Source organism: Hemiscyllium ocellatum, chromosome 9 (assembly GCF_020745735.1).
Source record: "Hemiscyllium ocellatum isolate sHemOce1 chromosome 9, sHemOce1.pat.X.cur, whole genome shotgun sequence".
Lineage (NCBI taxonomy): Eukaryota > Metazoa > Chordata > Chondrichthyes > Orectolobiformes > Hemiscylliidae > Hemiscyllium > Hemiscyllium ocellatum.
In genome coordinates, this window is record NC_083409.1 from 57240793 (window position 1) to 57267748 (window position 26956).

At 41.9% G+C, this 26956-nt stretch overlaps 1 protein-coding gene across 2 annotated transcripts in view; it reads left to right on the plus strand.

Moving 5' to 3' along the window:
- The first annotated feature begins 2018 nt into the window (after positions 1-2018).
- raver2 (ribonucleoprotein, PTB-binding 2) overlaps positions 2019-26956 on the plus strand; it is a 92251-nt gene continuing 67313 nt past the window's right edge. For both annotated transcript variants that reach the window (XM_060830380.1, XM_060830381.1), the window contains exons 1-4: positions 2019-2314; positions 8820-8886; positions 22828-23297; positions 24921-25109. In XM_060830380.1, coding sequence (XP_060686363.1) covers positions 2075-2314; positions 8820-8886; positions 22828-23297; positions 24921-25109 — 966 coding nt within the window. In that variant the 5' untranslated portion in view covers positions 2019-2074. The remainder of the gene's footprint in view (positions 2315-8819; positions 8887-22827; positions 23298-24920; positions 25110-26956) is intronic.

The following is a 26956-nucleotide window of genomic DNA, read 5'->3' on the forward strand; positions in this document are numbered from 1 at the left end:
CCAGGTGAAAGTCCAAAAGGTTTATTTGGAAGCACTAGCTTTCGGAGCACTGCTCCTTCATCAACTGTTTGTGGAGAATAAGATTGTAAGACACAGAATTTATAGCAAAAGTTTACAGTGTGATGTGTGAAATTATATATTGAAAAAAATCTGGATTGTTTATTAAGTCTCTCATCTTTTAGAATGACCATGTTGGTTTCAGTTCTTTCAAATGTAAATCGCAAAACTTTTTTTTTAAAGTTACATTCTCAAGTGAACTTTAATGCATAACAATCAACAGAAAGGAGTGTTCCCTCCCACTTGCAGAACATTCAGCGGTCCGGGACATTTGACATCGGACCATTGGGTGACCATCCCCCATGGCAGATTTCGGGAAAGGCACCAGTGAAAAGTGGCCGCGCAGAGGCTGATAGCCAAGTTCAGTACTGTGGGATATAGGTAAAGTAGTGTTACTTCTGCAACCTTAATTACTTATGCAAGGTAAATACACTCATACCAGTATAAATGCACTCAACCAAGAGCTGAGTCAAAAAGAATTAAAACTATGTGAAGGAAATATATAATTGTTTTTTGTATTAGCTAAAATGTGCATACAAGAATGAAACGTACCTACAAACAGTGGTAGATGATGTAGGTTAAGCTATATATGCTTGTACAAGCAGTAATTATAAGCATCTGTTTCCCACTTCTGCAAAAACAAAAAAAAACCCCAATTAAAAGGTCATAAGGATCAATATGGTTGAGAAAAAGGGAGGAAATGTCACAAGTGGGGGAAATAGATAGCAGTGAAGGAGGATATACCTAACAATGGACCACAGCACAGTGTGGTGAAATGGCCAAGTAAAACTTGTACTTTGTTATGCACAAGGCCAGAGATAAACAATAGTAATGGGCACCGGGTTTGGAGGAGTGAATCAAATGTAAGATATGTACTTGCTAAACTCTGTGTGCCTTATTTCAGGCACCACGCTTGCAAGCGTATAATAAACATACTGATTGCTTCAGATCTTGTCTTGGACTGAAACTATTGAAGTGAGTGAGCTTCGTTTCTCACAGCACCCATGGGGATGGCCTCAACCGGGACCTTGGGTTCATGTCACACTACAGGTGACCCCATTGCACTATATACACACATACACATACACAGACACACACATGCAGACCCTCTCCCATATGCTCACACATACATTTCCACACATCCTCTCACAAACGTATACCCCATTACACTCACATACGCACAGCTTGTGGGGTGAATTTGTACTCGCAGAATTACATTTTACTTTGCTCAAAAACTGCATGAATCCATGTAAGATTCTGTAAATCCATTTTTTAGATTAGAATCAGTCTGACCATTGTGGCATAGACACCCTCACACCTTCAATACATTATCTGGGCCGACATGACACTAATTGTTAAAGTTCACTTTTAAAAAATAGTTTTGCGATTCACATATGAAAGAACTGAAACCAATATGGTCATTCTAAAAGATGAGAGCTTAAACAAACAATCCAGGTCTTTTTCAATATATAATTTCACTTACATCACACTAAACATTTGCTCGTTGGATGCTGCCTGAACTGCTGTGCTCTCCCAGCACCACTGATCCAGAATTTGCTATGAATTCTGTGTCTTGCAATGTTATTCTCCACAATCAGCTTCCAAATAAACGTGATGGACTGCAACCGGGTTCAGGAGGCGTTGTCTGCGGGATTGCAGTACCACCGCCGGCCTGAGGAGGCGGTGTCTGCGGGATTGCAGTACCTGCCCTGGGCTGAGGAGGCAGTGTCCGCGGGATTGCAGTACCTGTCCATGGCTGAGGAGGCGGTGTATGCGGGATTGCAGTACCTGTCCCAGGCTGAGGAGGCAGTGTCTGCACGATTGCAGTACCTGTCCCGGACTGAGGAGGCGGTGTATGCGGGAGTGCAGTACCGGCGCTGAGCTGAAGAGGCGGTGTCTGCGGGAGTGCAGTACCGGCGCCGAGCTGAGGGGGTGCAGTGTCACTGCCACTGCCCCTTTTTCTTTCTCTGGCTTCGGGCTCGCGGCCGCTTTGGTTCGTAACGGCTGCTGCTCCAAAATGGCGGCGCTCCCGTATCCGCAGGCGGCGACGGCGGCAGCAACGGCAACGACGACGACAACAACAGTAGCGGCGGCGGCCTCTGCCTTTCCACGGCGGGGCCTAGGGGAAGAACAGTTGCTGCCGGCTGTGGAGCCTGAGGAGATCGAGCGGCGGCTACAGCGGACCCGCGAGGAGCTGAGCAACAGGCGGAAAATCCTGGTGAAGAACCTGCGGACAGACAGCAGCAGCAGCAGCCAGGTACTGGTCTGTCCCTGGTGAGAGAGGGAGGGGGACGAGGCCCTGGGCCTTGCGGCTGAGGCTTGCCTTTTGGCGGGAGTAACTTTAAAATGCCGATTCCTGGCTGTGAAAGCGGTGTTTTGACGAATGCTGGCCTCCTGTCCGCTCACCTGCGGGCAGCAACTTGCCTCATGGACAACTTTTCAGCAGCAGGAGCAGCTTCTCCACCACCACCATTACCACCTCCACCTCCACCACTACCATCTCCTCCACCACCTCCTCTTCCACCACCATCTCCTCCACCACCACCACCACCACCATTACCACCTCCACCACCTCCACCACTACCATCTCCTCCACCACCACCTCTTCCATTACCATCTCCTCCTCCACCACCACCATCTCCACCACCACCACCATCTCCTCCTCTCACTCCCTGTCCATTTAATCGGGCACCCACTTACTGCCGCCTTTCCACACCACCTACCAGTGAAATCATCTTCCCTTTTGGGAATCGCCTTTGTCCGATTTTTAAAAAAATGTAATCTCCATTGTTCTCCCCCCCCCCGCCCCCCCCAATGTGTCCGATCCCCCGAAATTAGTTGCTTTGAATGCCACTGATTTGATATTTTTTCTGACCCGCATTCACCGCAAAAAAAAAAGTGGAAGTCAAAATCAACAGTAAGGTGTGATTTTAAAAGTCTTAAGTGCTGGTGGGCAACGTGTCGCCTTATCTTTTGTCGGGCTGCCAAGCGCTGCATGGCTTTATGGAACAAACTCCACCTACAGCGATACGGAGAGGGCTGAACTTTTCTACGTTTACAAAACACACTTAAGGAAATTCTTATTTTCGGCTGCACAATTGCATTTCCGCAAAATAATAATTCTTTCGTTCTACCACTTCCGCATTTTCTCCCTTCCCACCTCTTCACGTTTTAATAGACTCTTTGCTTACGATTGGTGTTTTTAAAAAGCAATTTGTGGAGCTGAGAACCTGGTTGCTTTCTTTTTGGTTTACACTTTTTTTTTAAACCGGAAGAATCTCTATTCGGTGCTGGATATTGTCTTGCTCATTTTTAAAGCATCGTACAGTTTACTTATTGATCACAAACCAATCAAGTTGAAGTGCTTGCAATATTTCTGCCTGGAAAAAAAATGTCATCAGACGAAGAAAAATTATAATGAGCATTGCATTATGGTTTTGTACCTGGCTCCATTAAACTAGGGTTTCCTTGTTTTTTAATTCATTGGTGGGATGTCACTGGGCATTAGCATTTATTGTCCATTCCTAATAGCCCAGAGACAGTTAAGAGTCAACCACATTGCCAGACCAGGTGAGGATGGCAGTCTCTTTCCCTAAGGGACAAGAGTGAACCAGGTGAGTTTTAACAACAATTTATTCATGGTCATCGTTAGACTCTTAGTTCCAGATTTTGTTTTTATTGAATTCCAATTCCACCATCTGCCATGGCAGGATTTGAACCCAGATCCCCAGAACATTATCTGGGTCTGTGGATTACCAGAGTGATGCTGGAAAAACACAGCAGGTCAGGCAGCATCCGAGGAGCAGGAAAATCGACGTTTCAGGCAAAAGCCCTTCATCAGGAATAGAGGCAGGAAACCTCCAGGGTGGACAGATCTCCTGCCTCTTCCTGATGAAGGGCTTTTGCCCGAAACGTCAATTTTCTTGCTCCTCGGATGCTGCCTGGCCTGCTGTGTTTTTCCAGTACTACTGTGATCTAAACTCTGGTTTCCAGCATCTGCAGTCCTCACTTTTTTGCCTCTGTGGATTAACAGTCCAGCAATAATACCACTAGACCATTGCCTCCCCTCTATGTAATTACCATGTCTGAATTAAGAGAGGAAGAACAGGCCTAAGAAAATTGGATCCATTTGATTATTAAAGATACTATGGATGTACAGAGTAAACAGTCAAGGGATAATGGAAACAGAAAGAACTGTGGCTATTGTCAATTAGGAACAAAAACAAAAATTACTGGAAAAGCTCAGCAGGTCTAGCAGCATCATTTTGAGTCTGGTGACCCTTGCTCAGAGTTCTGGTTTTTCTTCACAGATGCTGCCAGATCTGCTCAACTTTTGTACTGGAAAAGCTTCTCAGGTCTGGCAGCATCTGTGGAAAGAAATCAGTCAACATTTCAGGCCTGGTGATCCATCCTCAACCTCGAGCAGCAATTTCTGTGCAAGTACTGTGTAATGGAATGCTGTCTACTCTGTCTAGAGGGATAAAGTGCTGACATGGTGTTTGAAAATTTTAATTCAGCCACATACAATCTTGTTAGCTTGCATTTGGAGCATTCCATCCAGCTCTGGAAGCTATTCCTGAAGTATGTACTGGCTTTGGAGGAAGTACAGGGTAGATTTATCAAAATTATATGTAAAGGTTAAATTACATATATTATTCAAGTTAGGGGTTATTTGATCAAAGTTTAAAATATTGAGGGGAACAGTGAGTTTTGAGGTTGATGTTCTGGATGCTGGTTTGCTTGCTGAGCTGGAAGGTTCATTTCCAAACATTTCGTCACTCCACTAGGTAACATCTTCAGTGGGCCTCTGGGCGAAACACTGCTCATGATTTCTGCTTTCTATTTGTATGTTTGAGTTTTTGGGTTGGTGGGGAACAGAATGAATGTGGATAGAATTCATTTCCACTAGTTAAGGAGTCTACAACTAACATGTTTCCTTCATGTTCTGCTGCCAATGAAATGTGGTTTAGAAGCATGTACTGTGCGGCAGCTGGTTACTTGTTTGATTTTCTCCAGGATACCCAATTAATGATTTAAGAGCAGTCTTGCTGTCAAATAGATGAAGCTCGGCTCAAAACTTGAGCTTGAAAGCAGCATTCTGCAGTAGAAGGTAAATAAGGGAGAGTGTGCTTCCATTTGGAGGCATCTTTGTTTCTTAAAACTAAAAATGGCTTTCACAACCAGGCCACCACTGAACATATTGTTGCATTAATCTTTCTAGAGGATGACTTGTGGGATCTTGATGAAGGGTTTTTGCCCGAAACATTGATTCTCCTGCTCCTCGGATGCTGACTGACCTGCTGTGCTTTTCCAGCACCGCACTTTTGACTTGTGGGATCTAGTCAAGGATGGCCTCTTGGCCTAGTTAGAATAATGAACTGTGGTCTGCTGCCAGGAGGCTGCTCCCCCACTGAAACTTATCTCTGTAGAAATCTGAAGGCTGACTGTAAATTTTCAGTCTCTTTTGATGAGCTTTAATTGGCCCTCATTATGCTTATTGATTACTTGCTGCTTGCAGCATTGTAGCCCTGTCAGCTGCTGTCCCAATTCCTCAGAATTCCAACCAGCCTTTGTAAATTGGCTCTGAATTGCAGTGAAGTCAGAGAAACCATGTCGGCTGAGCTATTTTTGGTTTTAGTGTGCTTCCATTCTTGGACCCAGTGGACTGAGTGGTTGCTAAAAGTCCTGACCGAGGATGAGAAGGTTTAGTCATATGTTGCAGCCAGTCATTCAGTAGTGAAATTAAGAAACACACTTTTGATAACCCCCTCCACCAATATGTCAAGTGCACATGCAGAAACTTCTTTAATGGCTTTAGTACAGTTACTGTAAAGTTAAATCTGAAATTGACAGATTTTTGATAGCTAAAGGTATTGGGGTGCACGGGTCAAGTGTGACTTGGTGAATGTGAAAGCTAACCAATGTTTCAAGTATGGTAGAACAAGCTCAAGTGAAATACCCTTCTCCTAATATCCACTTCTTTGGTTGGAATGCATCAGTAAACTGTAAAATGTTGCATAAGGAGCCTTTCTAGCAGTTTTGACATCTCTATTGCAATCTGTAAAATATTCCAGTTTTTAGGCCTTTCGATTTGGTCATTTCTACGCATCAAGCTATCTTTTTGATACACTGCATCTACTGCAGAGCTACAGCCACAGGAATCCAGGAATAACCAAGTTGTAGTGGACTTCAGCATAAAGATCAAGGCTGACACTACAGTACTTTTGGAGTTCTGTACTGCTGGGTGCATCGACTTTTGGATGAGATGTTAAAAAGGGGCTTCATCTGCCTGCGTGGGTCGATGTGAAAGAATCCAAGCCACTAAAGTCATAGAGATTTTCAGCACGGAAGCAGACCCTTCGGTCCAACCTGTCCATGCCGACCAGATATCCCAACCCAATCTAGTCCCACCTGCCAGCACCCAGCCCATATCCCTCCAATCCCTTCCTATTCATATACCTATGCAAATGCCTCTTAAATGTTGCAATTGTACCAGCCTCCACCACTTCCTCTGGCAGCTCATTCCATACACATACCACCCTCTGTCACTTTTATATCTCTCTCCTCTCACCCTAAACCTATGCCTTCTAGTTCTGGACTCCCCGACCCCCAGGGTAAAGACTTTGTCTATTTACCTATCTATGCCCCTCATAATTTTGTAAACCTCCATAAGGTCACCTCTCAGCCTCCGATGCTCCAGGGAAAACAGCCCAAGCCTGTTAAGCCTCTCCCTATAGCTCAAATCCTCTAACTCTGGCAACATCCTTGTAAATCTTTTCTGAACCCTTTCAAGTTTCACAACATCTTTCTAAGAGGAAGGAGACCAGAATTGCACGCAATATTCCAACCGTGGCCTAACCAATGTCCTGTACAGCCATAACATGACCTCCCAACTCCTGTACTCAATACTCTGACCAATAAAGGAAAGCACACCAAACGCCTTCTTCACTATCCTATCTACCTGCGACTCCACTTTCAAGGAGCTATGAACCTGAACTCCAAGGTCTCTTTGTTCAGCAACATTTCCTAGGACCTTACCATTAAGGGTATAAGTCCTGCTAAGATTTGCTTTCCCAAAATGCAGCACCTCGCATTTATCTGAATTAAACTCCATCTGCCACTTCTCAGCCCATTGGCTCATCTGGTCAAGATCCTGTTGTAACCTGAGGTAACCCTCTTCGCTGTCCACTACACCTCCAATTTTGGTGTCATCTGCAAACTTACTAACTGTACCTCTTATGCTGACTTCCAAATCATTTATGTAAATGACAAAAAGTAAAGGACCCAGCACCGATCCCTGTGGTATTCCACTGGTCACAGGCCTCCAGTCTAAAAAACAACCCTCTATCACCACCCTCTTGTCTTCTACCCATGAGCCAGTTCTGTATCCAAATGGCTAGTTCTCCCTGTATTCCATGAGATTTAACCTTGCTAATCAGTCTCCCATGGGGAACCTTGTCGAGTGCCTTACTGAAGTCTACACAAAACACATCTACTGCTCTGCCCCCATCACTCTTCTTTGTTACTTCTTTAAAAAACTTAATCAAGTTTGTGAGACGTGATTTCCCACGCGCAAAGCCATGATGACTATCCCTAATCAGTCCTTGCTTTTCCACATACACGTACATCCTGTCCCTTAGGATTCCCTCCAACACCTTGCCCACCAGAGAGGTCAGGCTCACTAGTCTATAGTTCCCCGGTTTGTCTTTACCGCCCTTCTTAAACAGTGGCACCACATTTGCCAGCCTCCAACCTTCCGGCACCTCACCTTTGACTATCGATGATACAAATACCTCAGCAAGAGACCCAGCAATCACTTCTCTAGCTTCCCACAGAATTCTTGGGTACACCTGATCAGGTCCTGGGGATTTATCCACTTTTAACCATCTACCCTCATATTTAAGGTTTCTGTTTGCTTCCTGATTTTGAATATTGGAATTGTTTCCTATCTTCCAAACCACAGAAGCCATTCTAGAACCCAGGTAATGTGGCTCGACTAAATGCACTGTATAATTCTCCATAACAGTTGCAATTTTTTAATGCCAAGCTTCTCGGACTACAGTAGTTCATGAAAAGAACAAAAATACACTTGAGAGGAAGCTAAGTAACTACATTACCTAGGATGAGAGGATAGGGTTGGGAAGAGACATGTAGGTATAAGCACTGGTATATACTGGTTCAGGAAGGTATGTTGTGAATTCTGTATGTAGATTAAACATTCTAGCCTTATTTTCAATTAAACAAAAAAAAATGTTTATTTACCTCCAAAACTCTTTCCTGTGCAAAGTGTTTTGTTTTATTGTTCCTCTGGAACAGCTTGGATTTTCTTCATTAAAGACATTTTAAATATAAGTTGCTATTGCTGCAATCAATGTGAACATGAATAAGATGTTGTCTTGTGCTATTTCTAAGATTCTTAATGATCTCAGAATCATTATATTTTATTGAAAGATTATTTACATTAAATTGAATGAAGTGTCAATGTTATAAAATCAATTGGAATTGGTGTTTCTGGTCAGTGCAGTGTTTTATAAGCATGCAGATTCTATTAAGAGTTTGATTACACTTTTTTTTAATTCTGATGTATTTTTATAACCACATTTATACTCCAAATCTGAACTTCTGACTAGCCCCAGCAAATTGCTCTTATTTATCTGAGCTCTCGGAGTTTTGGTGTTTAGTGGAAATTAATCATCGTTTTGTTTATGCATTAGAATATTCTTGATGTGATGGCTAATACTTGATTCTGTTTCATGATTCAGGAGATACATGAGCTACTTAAAGACTATGAATTGAAATACTGCTATGTGGATAAGAACAAAGGAACTGGTAAGATGAGATTAATTTAAATGTGAGAAATGAATTGTAGTATGATTTTTTTTGTGAACCAAAGGGCTGATTTTGGACAATGGTCATTTCTACTTTTGTTTTTTGGACTATTGTTTATTTAGACCTGTGTAGGTAATGTTTCAATTGAACAAAATTTTAGTAAGGAGTGTATTGAACTTGCAGTGCTGTGTTGTTTGAAATAATATTTTTAAATATTCTTTTGGCTCTTCCTCTACAAAAATCATGACTTGGCTTGACAACTGACATAAAGCATTTGAATGAATTCTTATGTCAGTGTCACATGAGGGTTTTAAAGTTAACTATTTTTATTAAGCTCTGCAACATAGAACAACACAGCACAGAACAGGCCCTTTGGCTCACGATGTTGTGCTGAACATTTGTCCTAGTTTAAGCACCTATCCATGTACCTATCCAATTGCCGCTTAAAGGTCACCAATGATTCTGAGTCTGCCACTCCCACAGGCAGCGCATTCCATGCCCCCACCACTCTCTGGGTAAAGAACCTACCCCTGACATTCCCCCCTATATCTTCCACCCTTCACCTTAAATTTATGTCCCCTTGTAACACTCTGTTGTACCCGGGGAAAAAGTCTCTGACTGTCTATTCTATCTATTCCTGATCATCTTATAAACCTCTTATCAAATCACCCCTCATCCTTCGCCGTTCCAATGAGAAAAGGCCTAGCACTCTCAACCTATCCTCGTACGACCTGTTCTCCATTCCAGGCGACATCCTAGTAAATCTCCTCTGCACCCTTTCTAAAGCTTCCACATCTTTCCTAAAATGAGGCAACCAGAACTGCACACAGTACTCCAAATGTGGTCTTGCCAAGGTCCTATACAGCTGCAACATCACCTCACGACTCTTGAATTCAATCCCTCTGCTAATGAATGCTAATACACCATAGACCTTCTTACAAGCTCTATCCACCTGAATGGCAACTTTCAAAGAGCTATGAACATAGACCCCAAGATCCCTCTGCTCCTCCACCTTACTAAGAACCCTACCATTAAACCTGTATTCTGCATTCTTATTTATCCGTCCAAAATGGACAACCTCACACTTGATAGGGTTGAATTCCATCTGCCACTCCTCAGCACAGCTCTGCATCATATCTAAGTCCCTCTGCAGCCGACAACAGCCCTCCTCACTATCCACAACTCCACCAATCTTCGTATTGTCTGCAAATTTACTGACCCACCTTTCGACTCCCTCTTCCAAGTCATTAATAAAAATTACAAACAGCAGAGGACCCAGAACTGATCGCTGCGGAATTCCACTTGTAACTAGGCTCCAGGCTGAATATTTACCATCTACCACCACTCTCTGACTTCAACCGGTTAGCCAGTTCTCTATCCAACTGGCCAAACTTCCCACTATCCCATGCCTCTTGACTTTCTGCATAAGCCTACCGTGGGGAACTTTGTCAAATGCCTTACTAAAATCCATGTACACTACGTCCACTGCTCTACCCTCATCCACGTGCTTGGTCACCTCCTCAAAGAATTCATTATGACTTGTAAGGCAAGACCTACCCCTCTCAAATCCGTGCCGGCTGTCCCTAATCAAGCAGTATCTTTCCAGATACTCATAAATCCTATCCCTTCATACCCTTTCCATTACTTTGCCTACTATCGAAGTAAGACTAACTGGCCTGTAATTCCCGGGGTTATCCCTATTCCCTTTTTTGAACAGGGGCACAGCATTCGCCACTCCAGTCCCCTGGCACCACCCCCATTGACAGTGAAGACGAAAAGGTCATTGCCAACGGTTCTGCAATTTCCTCTCTTGCTTCCCACATAATCCTAGGATATATCCCATCAGGCCCAGGGGACTTGTCTATCCTCAAGTTTTTCAAAATGCCCAACACATCTTCCTTCCTAACAAGTATCTCCTCTAGCTTACAAGCCCATTTCATAATCTCCTCTTCAACAATACAGTCCCTCTCATTTGTAAATACTGAAGAAAAATACTCATTCAAGACTTCTCCTATCTCTTCCGACTCAATACACAGTCTCCCACTACTGTCCTTGATCGGACCTACCCTCGTTCTCGTCATTCTCAAGTTTCTCACATACGCGTAAAAAGCCTTGGGGTTATCCTTGATCCTACCTGCCAAAGATTTTTCATGCCCTCTCTTAGCCCTCCTAATCCCTTTCTTCAGCTCCCTCCTGGCTATCCTGTATCCCTTCAACGCTCTGTCTGAACCTTGTTTCCTCAACCTTATGTAAGCCTCCTTCCTCCTCCTTACAAGACATTCAACCTCCCTCGTCAACCAGTGTTCCCTCACACGACCATCTCTTTCCTGTCTGACAGGTACATTTTTATCAAGGACACATCGTATCTGTTCCTGGAAAAAATTCCACATTTCAACTACATCCTTCCCTGACAGCCTATGCTCCCAATTTATGCTCCTCAGATTCTGTCTTGCAGCATCGTATTTACCCTTCCCCCAATTGTAAAACCTGCCCTGTTGCACGCACCTATCTCTCTCCATAACCAAGGTGAAAGTCACAATTGTGGTCACCATCGCCAACATGCTCACCCACTAACAAGCCCATCACTTATCCCAGTTCGTTACCAAGTACCACATCCAATATGGCCTCCCCTCTGGTCGGACAATCTACATCCTAAGTTAGAAAAGCTTCCTGGACACACTGCACAAACACTGCCCCGTCCAATCTACTTGATCTAAAGAGCTTCCAATCAATATTTGGGAAGTTAAAATCGCCTATGACTACTACCCTGTGGCTTCTGCACCTTTCCAAAATCTGTTTCCCAATCTGTTTCTCCACATCTCTGCTGCTATTGGGGGGCCTATAGTAAACACCTAACAAGGTGACTGCTCCTTTCCTATTTCTGACTTCAGCCCATACTACCTCCAAAGGCAGATCCCCCTTTCTGCAGCCGTTATACCATTTCTAATTAGCAATGCCACCCCCCCAATCTTACTGAAACATCTGTAACCAGGAACCTCCAACAACCATTCCTGGCCCTCTTCTATCCACGCTTCCGTGATGGCCACAACATCGTTGCCACAAGTACCGATCCACGCCTTAGGTTCACCCACCTTATTTTTGATACTCCTTGCATTGAAGTATACACACTTGAACCCATCTCTGTGTCCTCAAGTATTCTCTGTCAATGCTACCTTCTCCACAGCCTCCCTACATTTTTGGACATCCTGAAAAACAGTTAACCTACTTGCCGGACTACAAGTCCGGATCCCATCCCCCAGCTAAATTAGTTTAAGCCCCCCCCCCCCCCCCAAGAGTGCTAGCAAATCTATCTCCCAGGATATTGATGCTCTTCTGGTTCAGGTGCGACCCGTCCTGCTTGTACAGCTGCCTCCTTCCCCAGAATGCAGTCCAATTGTCCAAATACCTGAAGCCCTTCCTCCTATACCATCCTTGCAGCCTTGTGTTCAACTACGCGCTCTCCCTATTCCTTGCCTCACTGTCATGTGGCACTGGCAACAACCCAGAGATGATGACTCTGTCCATCCTAGCTTTTAGCTTCCAGCCTAACTCCCTGAGCTCCTGAATGACCTTCTTACCCCTCTTACTACCTATGTTGTTGGTTCCAATGTGCACCACGACTTCTGGCTGCACACCCTCCCCCTTGAGGATTCTGAAGACACGGTCCGAGACATCTCGGACCCTGGCACCCAGGAGGCAACAAACCACCTGAGAGTCTTGCCCATGTCCACAGAACCGCCTGTCTGTCCCTCTAACTATAGAGTTTCCTATAACTAGTGCTCTCCTCCTCTCCCCCTTTCCCTTCTGGGCCTTAGAGCTGGACCTCGTGCCAGAGACCCGGTCACTGCAGCTTACCCCTGCTAGGCCGTCCCCCCCAACAGTATCCAAAGCGGTATACTTATTGTTGAGGGGAACGACCACAGGGGTCCCTGTACTGCCTGCTTCCTCCCCTTCCCACCTCTAACTGTTACCCAGCTACTTCTGTTCTCCGGCGTAACTATGTCTCTGTAGCTTATATCTATCACCCTCTCAGCCTCTCGAATAATCCTCCGTTCGTCCAACTCCAGCTGCAGTTCCCTAACACGGTCTGTGAGGAGCTGGATCTGGCTGCACTTCTTGCAGGTGAAGTTGGCAGGAGCATCGGTGGTCACCCCTACCTCAAACATCCTGCAGGAGGAACATTCCACTGCCTGCACTGCCATAACTCTACACTTAGTCTCCAAAACAAGAACACTAAGTAGCTTACCTGTTCAGACTCCTTTTTTTGTTAGGTTAGAGGAGGAGGAGGGAGGGTGGGAGACATGACACGTGTGGTGTCTCGGGTTCCTTCTCCACTCAAACAGAAAGCTCAATGCAGAACAACCAGGTGGACATGTGTGACAGCAAATTTCCCAGTTACGAATTTGAAAATTTAGTCTGGAATACTAAGAAGGAAACATCTCTGAGGAATGTATCAAAAGTACAACACTTTTTTTTTGTTTCCTATATAGTTCTTCTTTTCTTCAAGTTCTCTCATTCCTCTTACCTGTGACCTCCTCTCTTTCCCCCCCCCCGCCCCCCCCACCCCATGCTATCCTCACTGAATCGCCAATTAGTTAACTGCATTTAAACTTTAAAAGACGTTAAAGAACAGTTGATTAATGGAAGTTTATTACACATTTTGAGCTTTGGACCCGAAACACATCTTTTAAGAAGAAGTTATTTACCTGTAATGTGATGCAATTATATTTTATATCTTTTGTTGTCATGTATTTTAGAGTTTAGGTTTTGAACTAACGGCATGTGGGTTTTGTTCTGTGCGTGTGAGGGTTTAATGATTTAACTTGTCAGTCTCTGGACCCACAATGTTTTTTAAACCAGATGAACGCATGCTCCTTGACTGATATTGGGAATTATTTTGGATCATGAGAGTTTTGGTGAGAGGGTTATTGGATGATTATTTGGATAAAACGTTTACGAGTATCAGGGAGATAAACCAGAAACTAGCACAAGATAATGATGCTCTTTTAACAAGCCAGTAAGGTGCATTGTGTCAAATAGTGGCCTCCGGCACTGTAAATCTTTAAGAGCTAGAAGGATAAAGAAGAGGTGAAGGCCCTGAAAATGGGATAGGCACATCCAGTTACTTGTATGTCATTCTGAATGGGGAGTTGCGGGGGAGAAATAAACATTTTTAGAAGTTCTGATTTGAAAAACTGCAGTCAGGTTAATTGACTATGGCACCCTAATACAAGAAGAAGGAATGTTAGGAGGTGTAATCATTCACTGAAAGCGGATTGTGACCATTCCCAGCAGAATGTAGAATCTAGACAGTTGTGTTACCTGTCCAGTGCCAGGGTTTGGGATGTTTGCTTAGTCCTTAAAAGGAAACCTGTAGGGGAGGAGAAGGATCAAATCATTGTGGGCCATATAGATACAAACATTAACAAATTTGCTGATGATACAAAGCTGGGTGGCAGGGTGAAATGAGGATGTTAGGAGATTACAGGGTGATCTGGGCAAGTTAGGTGAGTGAGTGGGTGAGTTAGGCAGATGCATGGCAGATGCAGTTTAATGTGGATAAATGTATGGTTATCCACTTTGGTGGCAAGAACAGGAAGGCAGATTACTACCTAAATGGAATCCATTTAAGTAAAGGGCAGTACAGAGAGATCTGGGTGTTCTTGGACACCAGTCATTGAAGGCAAGCATGCAGGTACAGCAGGTCGTGAAGAAGGCTAATAGCATGCTGGCCTTCATAACAAGAGGAATTGAGTATAGAAGCAAAGAGGTGCTTCTGCAGCTCTACATGGCCCTGGTGAGACCACACCTGGAGTACTGTATGCAGTTCTGGTCTCAAATTTGAGGAAAGATATTCTGGCTGTTGAGGGAGTGCTGCGTAGGTTCACAAGGTCAATTCCTGGAATGGCGGGATTACCTTACACTGAAAGACTGAAGCGACTGGGCTTGTATACCCTTGAGTTTAGAAGACTGAGAGGGGATCTGATTGAGACATATAAGATTATTAAAGGATTGGACGCTCTGGAGGCAGGAAACATGTTTCCGCTGATGGGTGAGTGCCGAACCAGAGGACACAGCTTAAAAATAAGGGGTAGACCATTTAGGACAGAGATGAGGAGAAACTTCTTCACCCAGAGAGTGGTGGCTGTGTGGAATGCTCTGCTCCAGAGGGCAGTGGAGGGCCAGTCTCTGGATTCATTTAAGAGTTGGATAGAGCTCTCAAAGATAGTGGAATCAAGGGTTATGGAGATAAGGCAGGAAGAGGATACTAATTGGGAATGATCAGCCATGATCATATTGAATGGCAGTGCAGGCTCGAAGAGCTGAATGGCCTACTCCTGCACCTATTGTCTAAATGACACACGCAAGACAGAGCAGCCTCATAATCTTTAAAATGCCATGAACAGGTGCAGAAAATAGTCAAGACAGCTACTCGACTGCTGGCCTTTGTATCTAGAAGACTGAAGTGTATAGGTTGCAGAAGTTCTGCTGCAGTTATGCAAAACCCTAGTTAGACTACACTTGGAGTGAGAACGAAGCCGGGCCCTTAGGGAGGATATATGACATTGGAGGAAACATGTAGGTTTACAAGATGTTGCTTGGTCTTTGGGTTAAAAGGAGAGATTATACAAATTAGGAATGTTTTATATAGCAATTTGGTGGTTAAGGAACAATCTGATCAAAGTCTTCAAGATATGAACAGGAAAAGACAGGGTAGATAAAGTAACAATTTCCACTGGTTGGTCATCCTAGAACTAGGGAACATTATCTAAAAATTAGGACTAGGCTCTTCAGGAGAAAAGTTAAGCATTTCTATATGTATGCATGTGCCCACAAGGTGGTAGATGTTTTGAACTTTCTTCCAGTGGCAGTGGATGAAAGATCAGTTAATTTTTAAATATGATTAATTTTTTTCAGCAAAGGGATAGGGGCCAAAGGAAATTATATTGAATTAGGACACAGATCAATCATGATTTAATTGAATGGTGAAACAGGCTTCAGGGACTGAATGGTCTACTATTACCATCGTCCTATTCCATCAGCCACCTTAAAACTGGTCAGGCAAAACCTGTTAGAAAGGTGAATGCATGGCTCAAAGACTGGCATGGGTTTTGGCTGGTAGGACCAGAACACCAGTACTGTGGAAAGTGGGATCTGTATGGATGGGACAGCCTCCATCTGAATCACTCAGGGCTGATGTTCTTGCCAACTGCATAACTTAGGGAGTAGAATGGGTCAGGGATAAAATTTGGGAAAGATACGATAAAATAAAAGTTAAAACCAAAAAGAGAGGTACTGAAATGGGAACTGTGATGGGAAGGAATACAAAGTATGAATCAGTGAGCCGCCAACAGGTCAGACTCTAATATAAAAACAAACTGCTCCAAGTCTGAGTATAAGTGACATTCAAAACAAAACAGATGAACTAAAATTGTAAATCGAAACTTTATTACAATCTGGTAGCCATTCTGCTAAAAAGACTATTGGAAATGTTAGTGACAATTGGTCCTCCAGAAAGTGAGACTGCAGAATGAATGAAGAGAAATAAAGAAATGACAAATGAATTGAATAGGTGTTTATCAGTCACCTTCAAGGTAGAAGTTATAAATAACATTCCAGAAGCAGTGATAAATCAGGAAATGGAAGGGAACGATGACCTTGAGGAAATTTATAATCACCAGAAAAGAGGCACTGAATAAACTGTTTGACCAACGAGTTTGTCAAACTGTTTGTCCAAGCACATCATCCTATTGTCGTCCATATCAGTTGAAGCAAACACTCGGACACAGTATGGCTCTACCATCTTTACCTTTTATTCCGAGCCGTGGAGAGACAGCGATTGCCAATGTACACAAAGACATGAATTCTCTGTCTTCTCTCGAGCGGCAGATTCTTAAGGAATTATATAGTCACTGAGAGGGAGCAGCAATCAAATAAAGCAACATCTATATTGATTGGGTGACCATTAGAATCAGCATCACCAAGAAAGATTAGGCCATCTGGCATTACACAATGGATGTTCCTCACCTCGTTAACTGGCGTTACACAATGGGTGTTCTTCATTTAACAACTAGCCTTGCCTCTAACCAAAAGAGAAAATGCTGGACAATCTCAGCAGGTCTGGCAACATCTGTAAGGAGAGAAAGAGCTGATGTTTCGAGTCTAACTGACCCTTTGTCAAAGGAGCTTTGACAAAGGATCAGTTAGACTTGAAACGTCAGCTCTTTTCTCTTCTTACAGATGCTGCCAGACCTGCTGAGATTTTTCAGCATTTTCTCTTTTGGTTTCAGATTCCAGCATCCGCAGTAATTTGCTTCTACCCTTGACTCTAGCACCTCATTGACCCAGATCAGAACTTGCAGTAAACAATGTCATGCCAACAAAGCCTTTGTCAAGCAGCCCTAAACTTAACTCTTTCCCTACCTGTTCATACCTTATACACTTTCTCACTATGGCTTTAAAGGAAATGCCTGGTGAGAGAGTTGATGTATTGGTTTATATTTTTATTTTTCCAAAATTTCCTTTGTTTAGCTGTGGTCCAATATGATTAGAAAATAACAAAAGGGAGGTAACTATGGACTGGTGAGCCTGACATCGGTGGTGGGCAAGTTGTGGAAGGGAATCCTGAGGGACAGGATTTACATATGTTTAGAAATTAGGGATCGTCAACATGGCTTTGTGTGTGGGAAATCATGTCTCTCCAGCTTGAGTTATTTTTTGAAGAGATAACAAAGAAGATTGATGAGGGGAGAGCAGTGGACATGATCTATATAGATTTGAGTAAGACTTTGGACAAGATTCCCCATGGGAGACTGGTTAGCAAGGTTAGATCTCATGGAATATTGGAAGAACTAGCCATTTGGATACAAAACTGGCTCAAAAATAGAAGACAGAGGGTGGTGGTGGAGTGTTGCTTTTCAGACTGGAGGCCTGTGATCAGTGGTGTGTCACAACGATCAGTGCTGGGTCCACTCCTTTTGGTCATTTATATAAATGATTTGGATGTGAAAATAGGAGATACAGTTAGTAAGTTTCCATATGACACCAAAATTGGAAGTGTAGTGAACAGCAAAGAAGGTTACCTCAGTACAACGGGACAGTGATCAAATGGGCCAATAGGATAAGGAGTAGCGGCTGGAGTTTAGATAAATGCAAGGTGTTGCATTTTAGCCAAGTAAATCAGAGCAGGGCTTATACACTTAATGGTAAGATCCTGGGTAGTTTTACTGAACAAACAGACCTTGGGGTGCAGGTTCATAGTTCCTTGAAAATGGAATTGCAGGTTGACAGGGTGATGTAGGTGGCATTTGATGTGCATATCTTGGTTAGAGCATTGAGTATAGGAGTTGGGAGGCCATGTTGCGGCTGTGCAGGGCGTTGGTTAGGCCACTTTTGGAATATTGTGTGTAGTTGTGGTCCCCTTCCTGTCAGAAAGGGTTCAGAGAAGATTGACAAGGATGTTGTCGGGGTTGGAGGTTTGAGCTATAGGGAGAGACTGGGCTGTTTTTTCTGGAGCATCTGAGGCTGAGGGGTGACCTTTATAGAGGTTTATAAAATCATGAGAGGCATGGGTAGGATAAATAGACAAACTCTTTTCCATGGTTTGGGGGAGAATGAGAGGGCATAGGTTTAGGATGAGATGGGAAAGATATAAAAGGGATCTAAGGGGTAACTTTTTCACGCAGAGAGATGAGCATGTAGGAATGAGCTGCCAGTGGAAGTGGTGGACGCTGGTACAATTGCTGCATTTAAAAGGCATCTGGATGGGTATATGAATACAAAGGATTTATAGGGTACTGGACCAAGTGCTGGCAAATGAGACTAGATTAGATTAGGATATCTGGTTGACATGGAAGAGTTGGACCGAATGGTTTGTTTCTGTGCTGTATTTCTCTCTGACTCTATAAATGAAGCTGAAAGCTGCAGGGCAGTTAGGAAAAGTGTGGGAATTAAAGATGATCCAGAAGGGCATTTAACTTCAAATTAATCAACTGAGTCAATATAGTTTTGTGAAAAGGAAGTCATATTTGACCGAGCTATCAGAATTCTTTTGAGAAGGTAATGCTTGCTATGGTGGATAAAGGGAATTGTTGGATATACTGTACTTAGATTTCCAGGAGGCATTTAATAAGCTGTCACAAAGCTTATTATGAAAAGTAAAACTCATGGTGTAGGATGTAGTGCATTGTTTCCTGTTTGCCAGCCAGGGAGAAGGCGTAAATGTGATTTTCATTTTAGCAAAATGTAATGAGTGATGTCCCACAGGATTTCAGCTGTTTTTATATAAATTTGGATAAAGGGATTGGAAGGTATGTTGCAGTTTACTAATTTTGCTAATTACATAAATATAGCTATGAAAGCAAGTTACAAGTCCATAAGGTTGGTATAAACAGATGGTGATAGGCTAAATGAGTGGGCAGAGATGTAGCAAATGATGTTAATGTGGAGAAATATGAAAGGAAGCATTTTTTAAAAGAAAAAGCATATTACCTAATGCAGAGATTGCAGAAGGTGATGGAAGCAGGTCTTTGAATACTTTTGACATCGAGGAAGATGGATTCTTGTTGATCAAGTGAGTGATTATCGGGATAGGTTGGAATACAGATTGGATGTTGCAAACAGATAGGTATGTGCTTACTGATGGTGGAGTAGGCTAGAGGTGGGAAATAGCCTGCTTGTGCTAATTCATATGTGAGTAGATACGATGGAGAAAGAAGTGAAGTCATCGCTTACTATGCCCATTGAGATGAATACATTTTATGTGGATGAATACATTTATAAGTTTGAGACTAAGAGATGAATGCCAAGTCCAATAAGGGTGAAGATGAAGAGTGAAAATGCCGATGCTTGGGAAAACCCAAAAACAGTTGAGAGGATAAAGAAACTATGCAGCTGAACTGTCAAGAAAAATATAATCCATTTTACAGGGAGCCGACATTTATGTTGGAATTAGTTACAAAAGCAGGAATGGAATAAAATCATAGGTGGCAATAATAAAGTAGTAAACCTTTCGTGTGCTTAAATTTTTACCACTGAAATAGAAAAGGCAAAATGAGTTTTAGAAAAACAAACTGCATAAGGAATAGAAGCATAATCAAAATCTTAAATTCTTGGTCTGATTGCATTTTAAAATAATCTAGAGAAGAGGAAACAACACATTTTCTAAATTTTTTAGAAAGAGGTGAAAGAGGACTGGCTAACATGTGCCTTTTGAGTGGAGATTGACTGTATTTAAAAAAAACTACAGGCCAAGTTATCTTAAGCTAAGTGGTCAGAGAAGTTATCCAGAGCAAAATACAAAACATCTAAAGCAAAAAATATTGTAAAGATTCCAAAGAGAAATTCTTGCTTGACTAATTGATTTAAAAAAAAATTCCGAGCTCTTTACAGCCTTCTGGTATGAACATGGACTTTGACAACTATTCTTTTTGCTCCATTGCTGCTAATGGCGAACGGCTGTGTCTCGGCTACTAGGATGTGGGATGTATAGGCTGATGCTCTGGGGAATTTCTATCAGTAACAAGCAAACCGGATGGCCCACACTTTGGTGTCTGCCTTCCTTTTGCTCCATTCTTGGTTGCAAGGCCTACAAAGTTTCCCTCCCTCCTTCCCTCCCTCTCTTCCCATCCTGCTGTAAGCATTCAAGCATCTGATCATGAGAGAAATGAAAAATATTGTTACTTTTTGATTTAATCATCGCTGGCCCTTCACCCGGTCTCAAACATCTTATTTTCTTTATTAAATGCCTTTTTCCTAGATCTGGGCTAGTTAAAAGGTGTTCAACTGTATGTCTTGCAATTCAGTCGAGAGGTTGTTGACCTGAATAGTCAACCCTATGTTACTTTAGGGTGTAGGTTTGCTCCCTCCAGGAACACATCTATCCTGGGACAGGCTAAGCAAAGACATGCCAGAGAATTCCTAGAGGCCTGGCACTCCAACCACAACACCATAAACAAATACACAGATCTAGATGCCATCTATCAACCCCTCAAAAAAACGAACAGGAAATGACATCACCACAAACCCCTGAAACCCCATCCAGGAGAAAGATATAAATAGAAGGCAGGAGACAACAACTTCGCTTCATTTGGAGGTTGCCACTGATGATGTTACCTAGCCAGGTAATGAAACATCTGGATATCAAACCTATAGTTCAGCGAGCAAACCTACACCCTAAACTTCAACCTGAGCTACAAACCTTGCAAAAACCTATGTTACTGTGTCTACAGATTTTGACCTGGGTGATGTCAGAATTTGAAATAGGTTTTAACTCCAGCCTGATGGAAGATATTGAAAAAGCTCTCCGCTATTGGAAGTTCCTTGAACAATCATTATCCATAACATTAAATGGTTACTACTGGTCGCTAATTGCTTTTCTAGATATTAACGAAGCATGAGTACACATCTCTTATTGAACGTGTAATCTTAGTACTTGCATTTGCATAGCACATGCATTAGTTTGAAAATTTGGTGCATTTGATTAAAACAGCAAGATTAAAAAGTGATGATTGATCACTGAATTTTTTTTTCCCAGTTTTGAAATGGTTGCCAAATACATGTGGAGTACTTATACCTGTAAGATGCTTTCTAATAAAGTCAGGGTTTATAGAGTCAGAGTCATAGAGATGTATAGCACGGAAACCGACCCTTTGGTCCAACTCGTCCATGCCAACCAGATATCCCAACCCAATCTAGGCCCTCATGCCAGCATCTGGCCCATACCCCTCCAAACCCTTCCTATTCATATACCCATTCAGATGCCTTTTAAATGTTGCAATTTTATTAGCCTCCACCACTTTCTCTGGCAGCTCATTCCATACAAGTACCACACTCTGCACGAAAAAGGTGCCTCTTAGGGCCCTTTTATATCTTTCCCCTTCTCACCCTAAATCTATGCCCTCTAGTTCTGCACTCCCCCACCCCTTTTTATGACTAAATTTTTGCCACTCTGGACACAATTGTGCCTTGTCAGCAATTTCTATTGTGTAATATTGCCTTAAATTTCTGAATTCTGACTTTATCAGAGCTTGTGGTGCTGATCTTTTGTTCACAGCAGGCAGTGATGTGTATGCTAAAAACCCCAAATGGAGTGGCATTACAAAACATAAAAGGTGACGCCTAACAAAGCAAATCTAGAATGTTGCCTGCTTCCACACTGGAGGAATTTTGAGTAGTAATTTTGTGTTTAGTACTTCATTGCCTTGGCCCAAGTTCAGTTTCTGGTCAGGAAATAAAAATTCTGGGGGCGGTTGTGACATAATGACAGTGTTCCTTTTTCTGAACCAGGAGGCCCAAGTTCAATTCCCACCTGCTTAAGTATGTTTACAACATGCAGATTGATTAGAAAATGTGTATAAACTGAGGTGATATTGAGACTGATGTAACATGCAGTGCCTCCTCTTATTAAAATGAACAATAGTGATGGGGAATGTTTACTTTTTAAACTTGTCAATACTGAGGCTGAGTTTACTTATCACCTGTCATAATTTTACGCTTCAGATTTTTCCATTTAAATTGGTAAAATCCAAGCAGAGCTCCTGGATTATTGAGACATAACTTTTTTTCATCTCAAATAACTTATTTATTCAAGTCAAAGTCATAAATATAATTCCCACTCAGTTGTATGATTGTGCTGTGGCCTGAAAGTTAGTGTGTAGAACCTGTTCTGGCAGAAATAACACAGTCACAAAAATGGAACTGTGCAGTGACACAATTTTAAAGCAAGTATTGCCCATTGATATACTTGAAAAAGTACCAAGCTCAGAATATAGGTTTGTTGATAGACAACCTATTACGGCACAAATCTGATTCCTGATTTGAAGGAATTAAAGAAATATTAATATGGGGAAGGCAGTTGATTATAGATGAATATATATATAAGAATGATTAGAGATTGTGGCATAATTCGTGTTCTTGATTAAGTTGGACTTTTTCTTTCAGCTTTTATTACTTTGATGAATGGAGAACAAGCGCAGGATGTCATTCACAAATTTCATAAGTCCACTTTCCAGGAAAGAGAGATATCTGTTCAACTGCAACCTACTGATAGCTTGCTTTGCATTACCCAGCTACCATTGTCCTACACTCAACAACAGTTTGAAGAGCTGGTCCGCCTTTATGGGAATGTGGAGAGATGTTTCCTGGTTTATAATGAGACTACTGGTCATTCAAAGGGTTACGGTTTTGTCGAATATATGAAGAAGGACTCTGCTGCTCGAGCTAAGTCTGAACTTATGGGGAAACAGCTGGGGCCTTGCACACTGTATGTACAGTGGACAGATGCAGATCATCTCTCAGCTGATTTCCTTCACTCGAAGTGCCTTTGTATAGATAAAATTCCCCACGATTATAAGGACACAACGGAGCTGACAGAACTCTTCTCTCAGATGTTTAAGCCAGTTTTCTGTCAGGTATGTGGAGTAGTGAGGAAATGTATTATGGCTGTTTTTGTTCAATGGCATGTACTGTTTGCTGTAATTTCAGAAGTTGTAATCTTTTTAAATTGGGTGTACAGCATTAAGAATCCTAGTACAAATTGATAACCTGACTTTTTGACATTGGGAAACCATGCAACCTTTTGCCTGCAATCTAAAGGATTGCTGTCATCTGTTCGCTATTTTAAATTTCTGATTTTCAGTTTTCCTCTTTTAAACTTGTGCTTTTCAAAATGGAGTGTGACCTTTTGTTTTCAAGTTTGCTAATATTCCAGCAAGAAGTGCCAAGACAGTCTTACCTGAAATGTGAAGTACCCTAACAAAAACTAACTAAATATCAATAATGCTAGTCCATCTTTTGTGCAGGAGCTGGCTTGTCATTTGAGTTTTCATTAACAGGAGTGGCAAGGAACAAAATTCAAGAGATGGCATGCGCTTCTTCCATTGATATCACACTCTATTTCAATATCTTTCTCTAAAACATAAAACAATAATCACCCATTTTGGACTTGTATAGCTTTAATCCTGACCTATTGTCTTTGTCACCCTCCTCTGTTTCAGATGGTTTTTCTCACTCTTTTGCTAAATGTTATAGTTGTATTGTTTTTGTCTTGAAAGTCAGAACCCGTAGTAAATGTAGGTAATTTGTAGTAGAACTTCTGGGTCGGGGTGAGATGAAAACATCAGATCATAGCAATAATTTTTTTTGTTTTCTTTGCTGCCTTTGGCCTCCATGCGGCCGACTTGGAAATATGGAGTTAGGACAATACTAATGAATACTGGATGATACAAAATGGTATGATGTAGGTAAAAATGATTTTAGCTTCCCCTCCTCCAAATTTAATATAAGGTTCCTGGGGCAGCAGTAACTTTCCACTATCTTGTTACAGTAGCTGTTCTCCCTTTGTGCTGAAATTGTAAACACCCACCAAATGTTACATTTTGGGGAAGCCTCATCTGATTTTTGTGTGGTATATATGCATACATGCCCTTTTTATTTCAACCTGGATCATACTTTCCCAATCTTGGACACCCTACCTTTTAACCTAAAGGTTCTGACTCTGCCAGAGAGTGGGAATTGAATCAATTTCCAGTGTGTATGACTCATTCCATTGTTAGATTTACTAACTGAGCCAGTACTATTTATTTGAACCCCCCTCATTTACAAAGTCCTGCCTGTTTGTGTTGTGTATGATTGTAATTACAGAACAGTTGAGTTTTACAAAGTTTTGTTGTTTCATTTATAAATATTTTGCTAGGACTTTTGTTTGATTTTGAATAATTGCTGTTGGAATTTGGACTTCTGTTGTTGGAAGCTTATATCACCTGAACAAGATTATCCAAAGAGGTTGCCAGCAGTCATTTTGTTTTTCAGCCATTTTATTAAATTGACTCCTCTAGAAGATTTAAGTTTGCATGTTCTTGCCACTTCCTTCATTTGCCCAAACTATTCTGCAGTTGCTTGCGGGCAGAGCAGTAACATCTAGTTTGGAAAGAAGCAATGAATTGAGCTAATTTGAAAGTAATTCATTTTACACAATATAACTTAGAGGGAAACGAGTTTTTTTTAATGCACTTATTTGTCTCTTTATCTGTCAGCTTGCCCAGGCCTCAGGTAGCCATCCTTCTTTTGCAGTGGTGGAGTATGAAACTGCAGACCAAGCAGAATTAGTGCAAAGATCTACTGATGGAATATTTTTTGGTGGTAGCCAAGCCCGTGTTTCATTTTGTGCACCAGGGCCTCAGGGTCGCAGTACACTTGCAGCACTAATTGCTGCTCAGAGGTTGGTAAGTCAAATTTTTAAATACTTTTTTTTGGACTGAGGAATTATATTGTCAAGCTGTATAGAATTGGAGGCATTTTGACTTTTGTTTTGTTCTTATTTCAGTAATATTCAGCAATTTCCCTTAATGGAGCTGAATAGCTAGTTTCTGTTTACTTTCAAGTATATTAATCAGATGAGTTGAAGTTGTAAACCTGTGGTTTATAGTTATCATGGTTTTATGCTTGAATGCAATTATATTGCCATCTGCTTATATTACTAAACAAAAACTTGTATAGCTAAAGCAATAGTCTACCAAGACTTGAATAATCTGAGAAATCTGTTGCTTTCCCCCTATCTATCCCCTACCCCTTTTGTTAAAGTACCTATTCGAGACAGCTCAGGGAATCCCTGGTGGACCTGCAAACCCGTCTTGGTTTATCCTGGAGAGTGTTCTGTGGTAGTCTGGAATATGAAACTCTTACAGTTCAGTTTGAATTATTACCTTTTTTTTTACCAGTGGCATCAATGTCACACCATAGCATAAACATCTACAAGCCAGGCTTGAGCTAAGGTTCTAAAACCATTAGCAGAGTAGTGGTGGCAGCTCTTACCCCTAAGAGTTGTCTTAGGCTGCTACTCCTTGTTGCAAACAAGTTGTCTTTATTCAGAATTTGGTATTAAAATTACAAAAATGCCACATGACATTAATCAGATAAGCAGCAATAAAATGGCAAAAGTTTGCAGAGAAAGAGAAACTCATTAACAGGTCTGAGTGCACTTGACTAAGTAAGCTACATGCACATCAATGTAGGAAACCAGCCAGACCCAAATGGCCGATTGCTTTGGCCAGATAACTTTATTTAACTGTAAATCATAAAGAGGGACTAGTTTAAACTATATGAGAAAGGTCATGAGGTAACTTTGCTCTGCTAGCATGTCCAGTAGCATGTCCTACAAAATGGTTTTTTCTTTTAAAATCATCTTAGATTCCCAGAATGTTAGTAAAATTCATAACATTCCAGATCTTGAGCTTCGGGGAACAACACAAACATTCAATCCATGACCAGCCAGCGTTCACTCAAATCTGTCCACCGGCTTCCATCTTTTCTTTCTCTCGCTCGCACTCACGTGCACGCACACACCAGTGTCTGTCTCTCCCCTCGCTCTGTACCCCTTACACCCTTTAGTCAGTGAGTGCAATTTACAGAAGAATGTTTTCTCTCTCACTCACACATGAACATCTTCCAACTTCCTTACTATGCCAGTTTCAGCTTTGGTGTTATCGTCGCCTGTAAAGGTAATGAGACATTCACATTCCAGAACAGTCAAGATGAGGGAGCTGAGCTTCAGAAGTTCAAATCTGCTTAATGTGGTATATATGAAAATGTAACAGGATTGTTCTATTACGTGCATTTTGCACTCAGCTTATTAAATTACAAGCTCCTTTCCTAGTGAGTATGAATTTTATTAAGAGTCTTCAATATAAACAGAATACTGATACTAAGAACCGGTGTCCCCAATTCTTCAGAACAAATGCGTAATTTAAATTAAAAGGCATGTAAATAGGGAATGGTTAATATTTTAAGAACAAATGCATGTATTACATGTTATGTAAGGAAAATAGTGTTTGACAAGCTGGAGGTTTTTGAGAATAGATAAACGAGAACTCGTGGATGTAGTGGATTTGGATTTTTGAAGATTTTTAATAAAGTTCAATGTTTGAACTTGTGCAAAATTAAACATGAAGAAATTGCACCAATATATTGTATAGACTGTGAATTGGTTAACAGACAAGAAACAAAGAATAGGATTAAGTGGGTTACTTTTGCCATGGGGCACGGCCAGGTTCAGTACTTGGATTCCAATTAT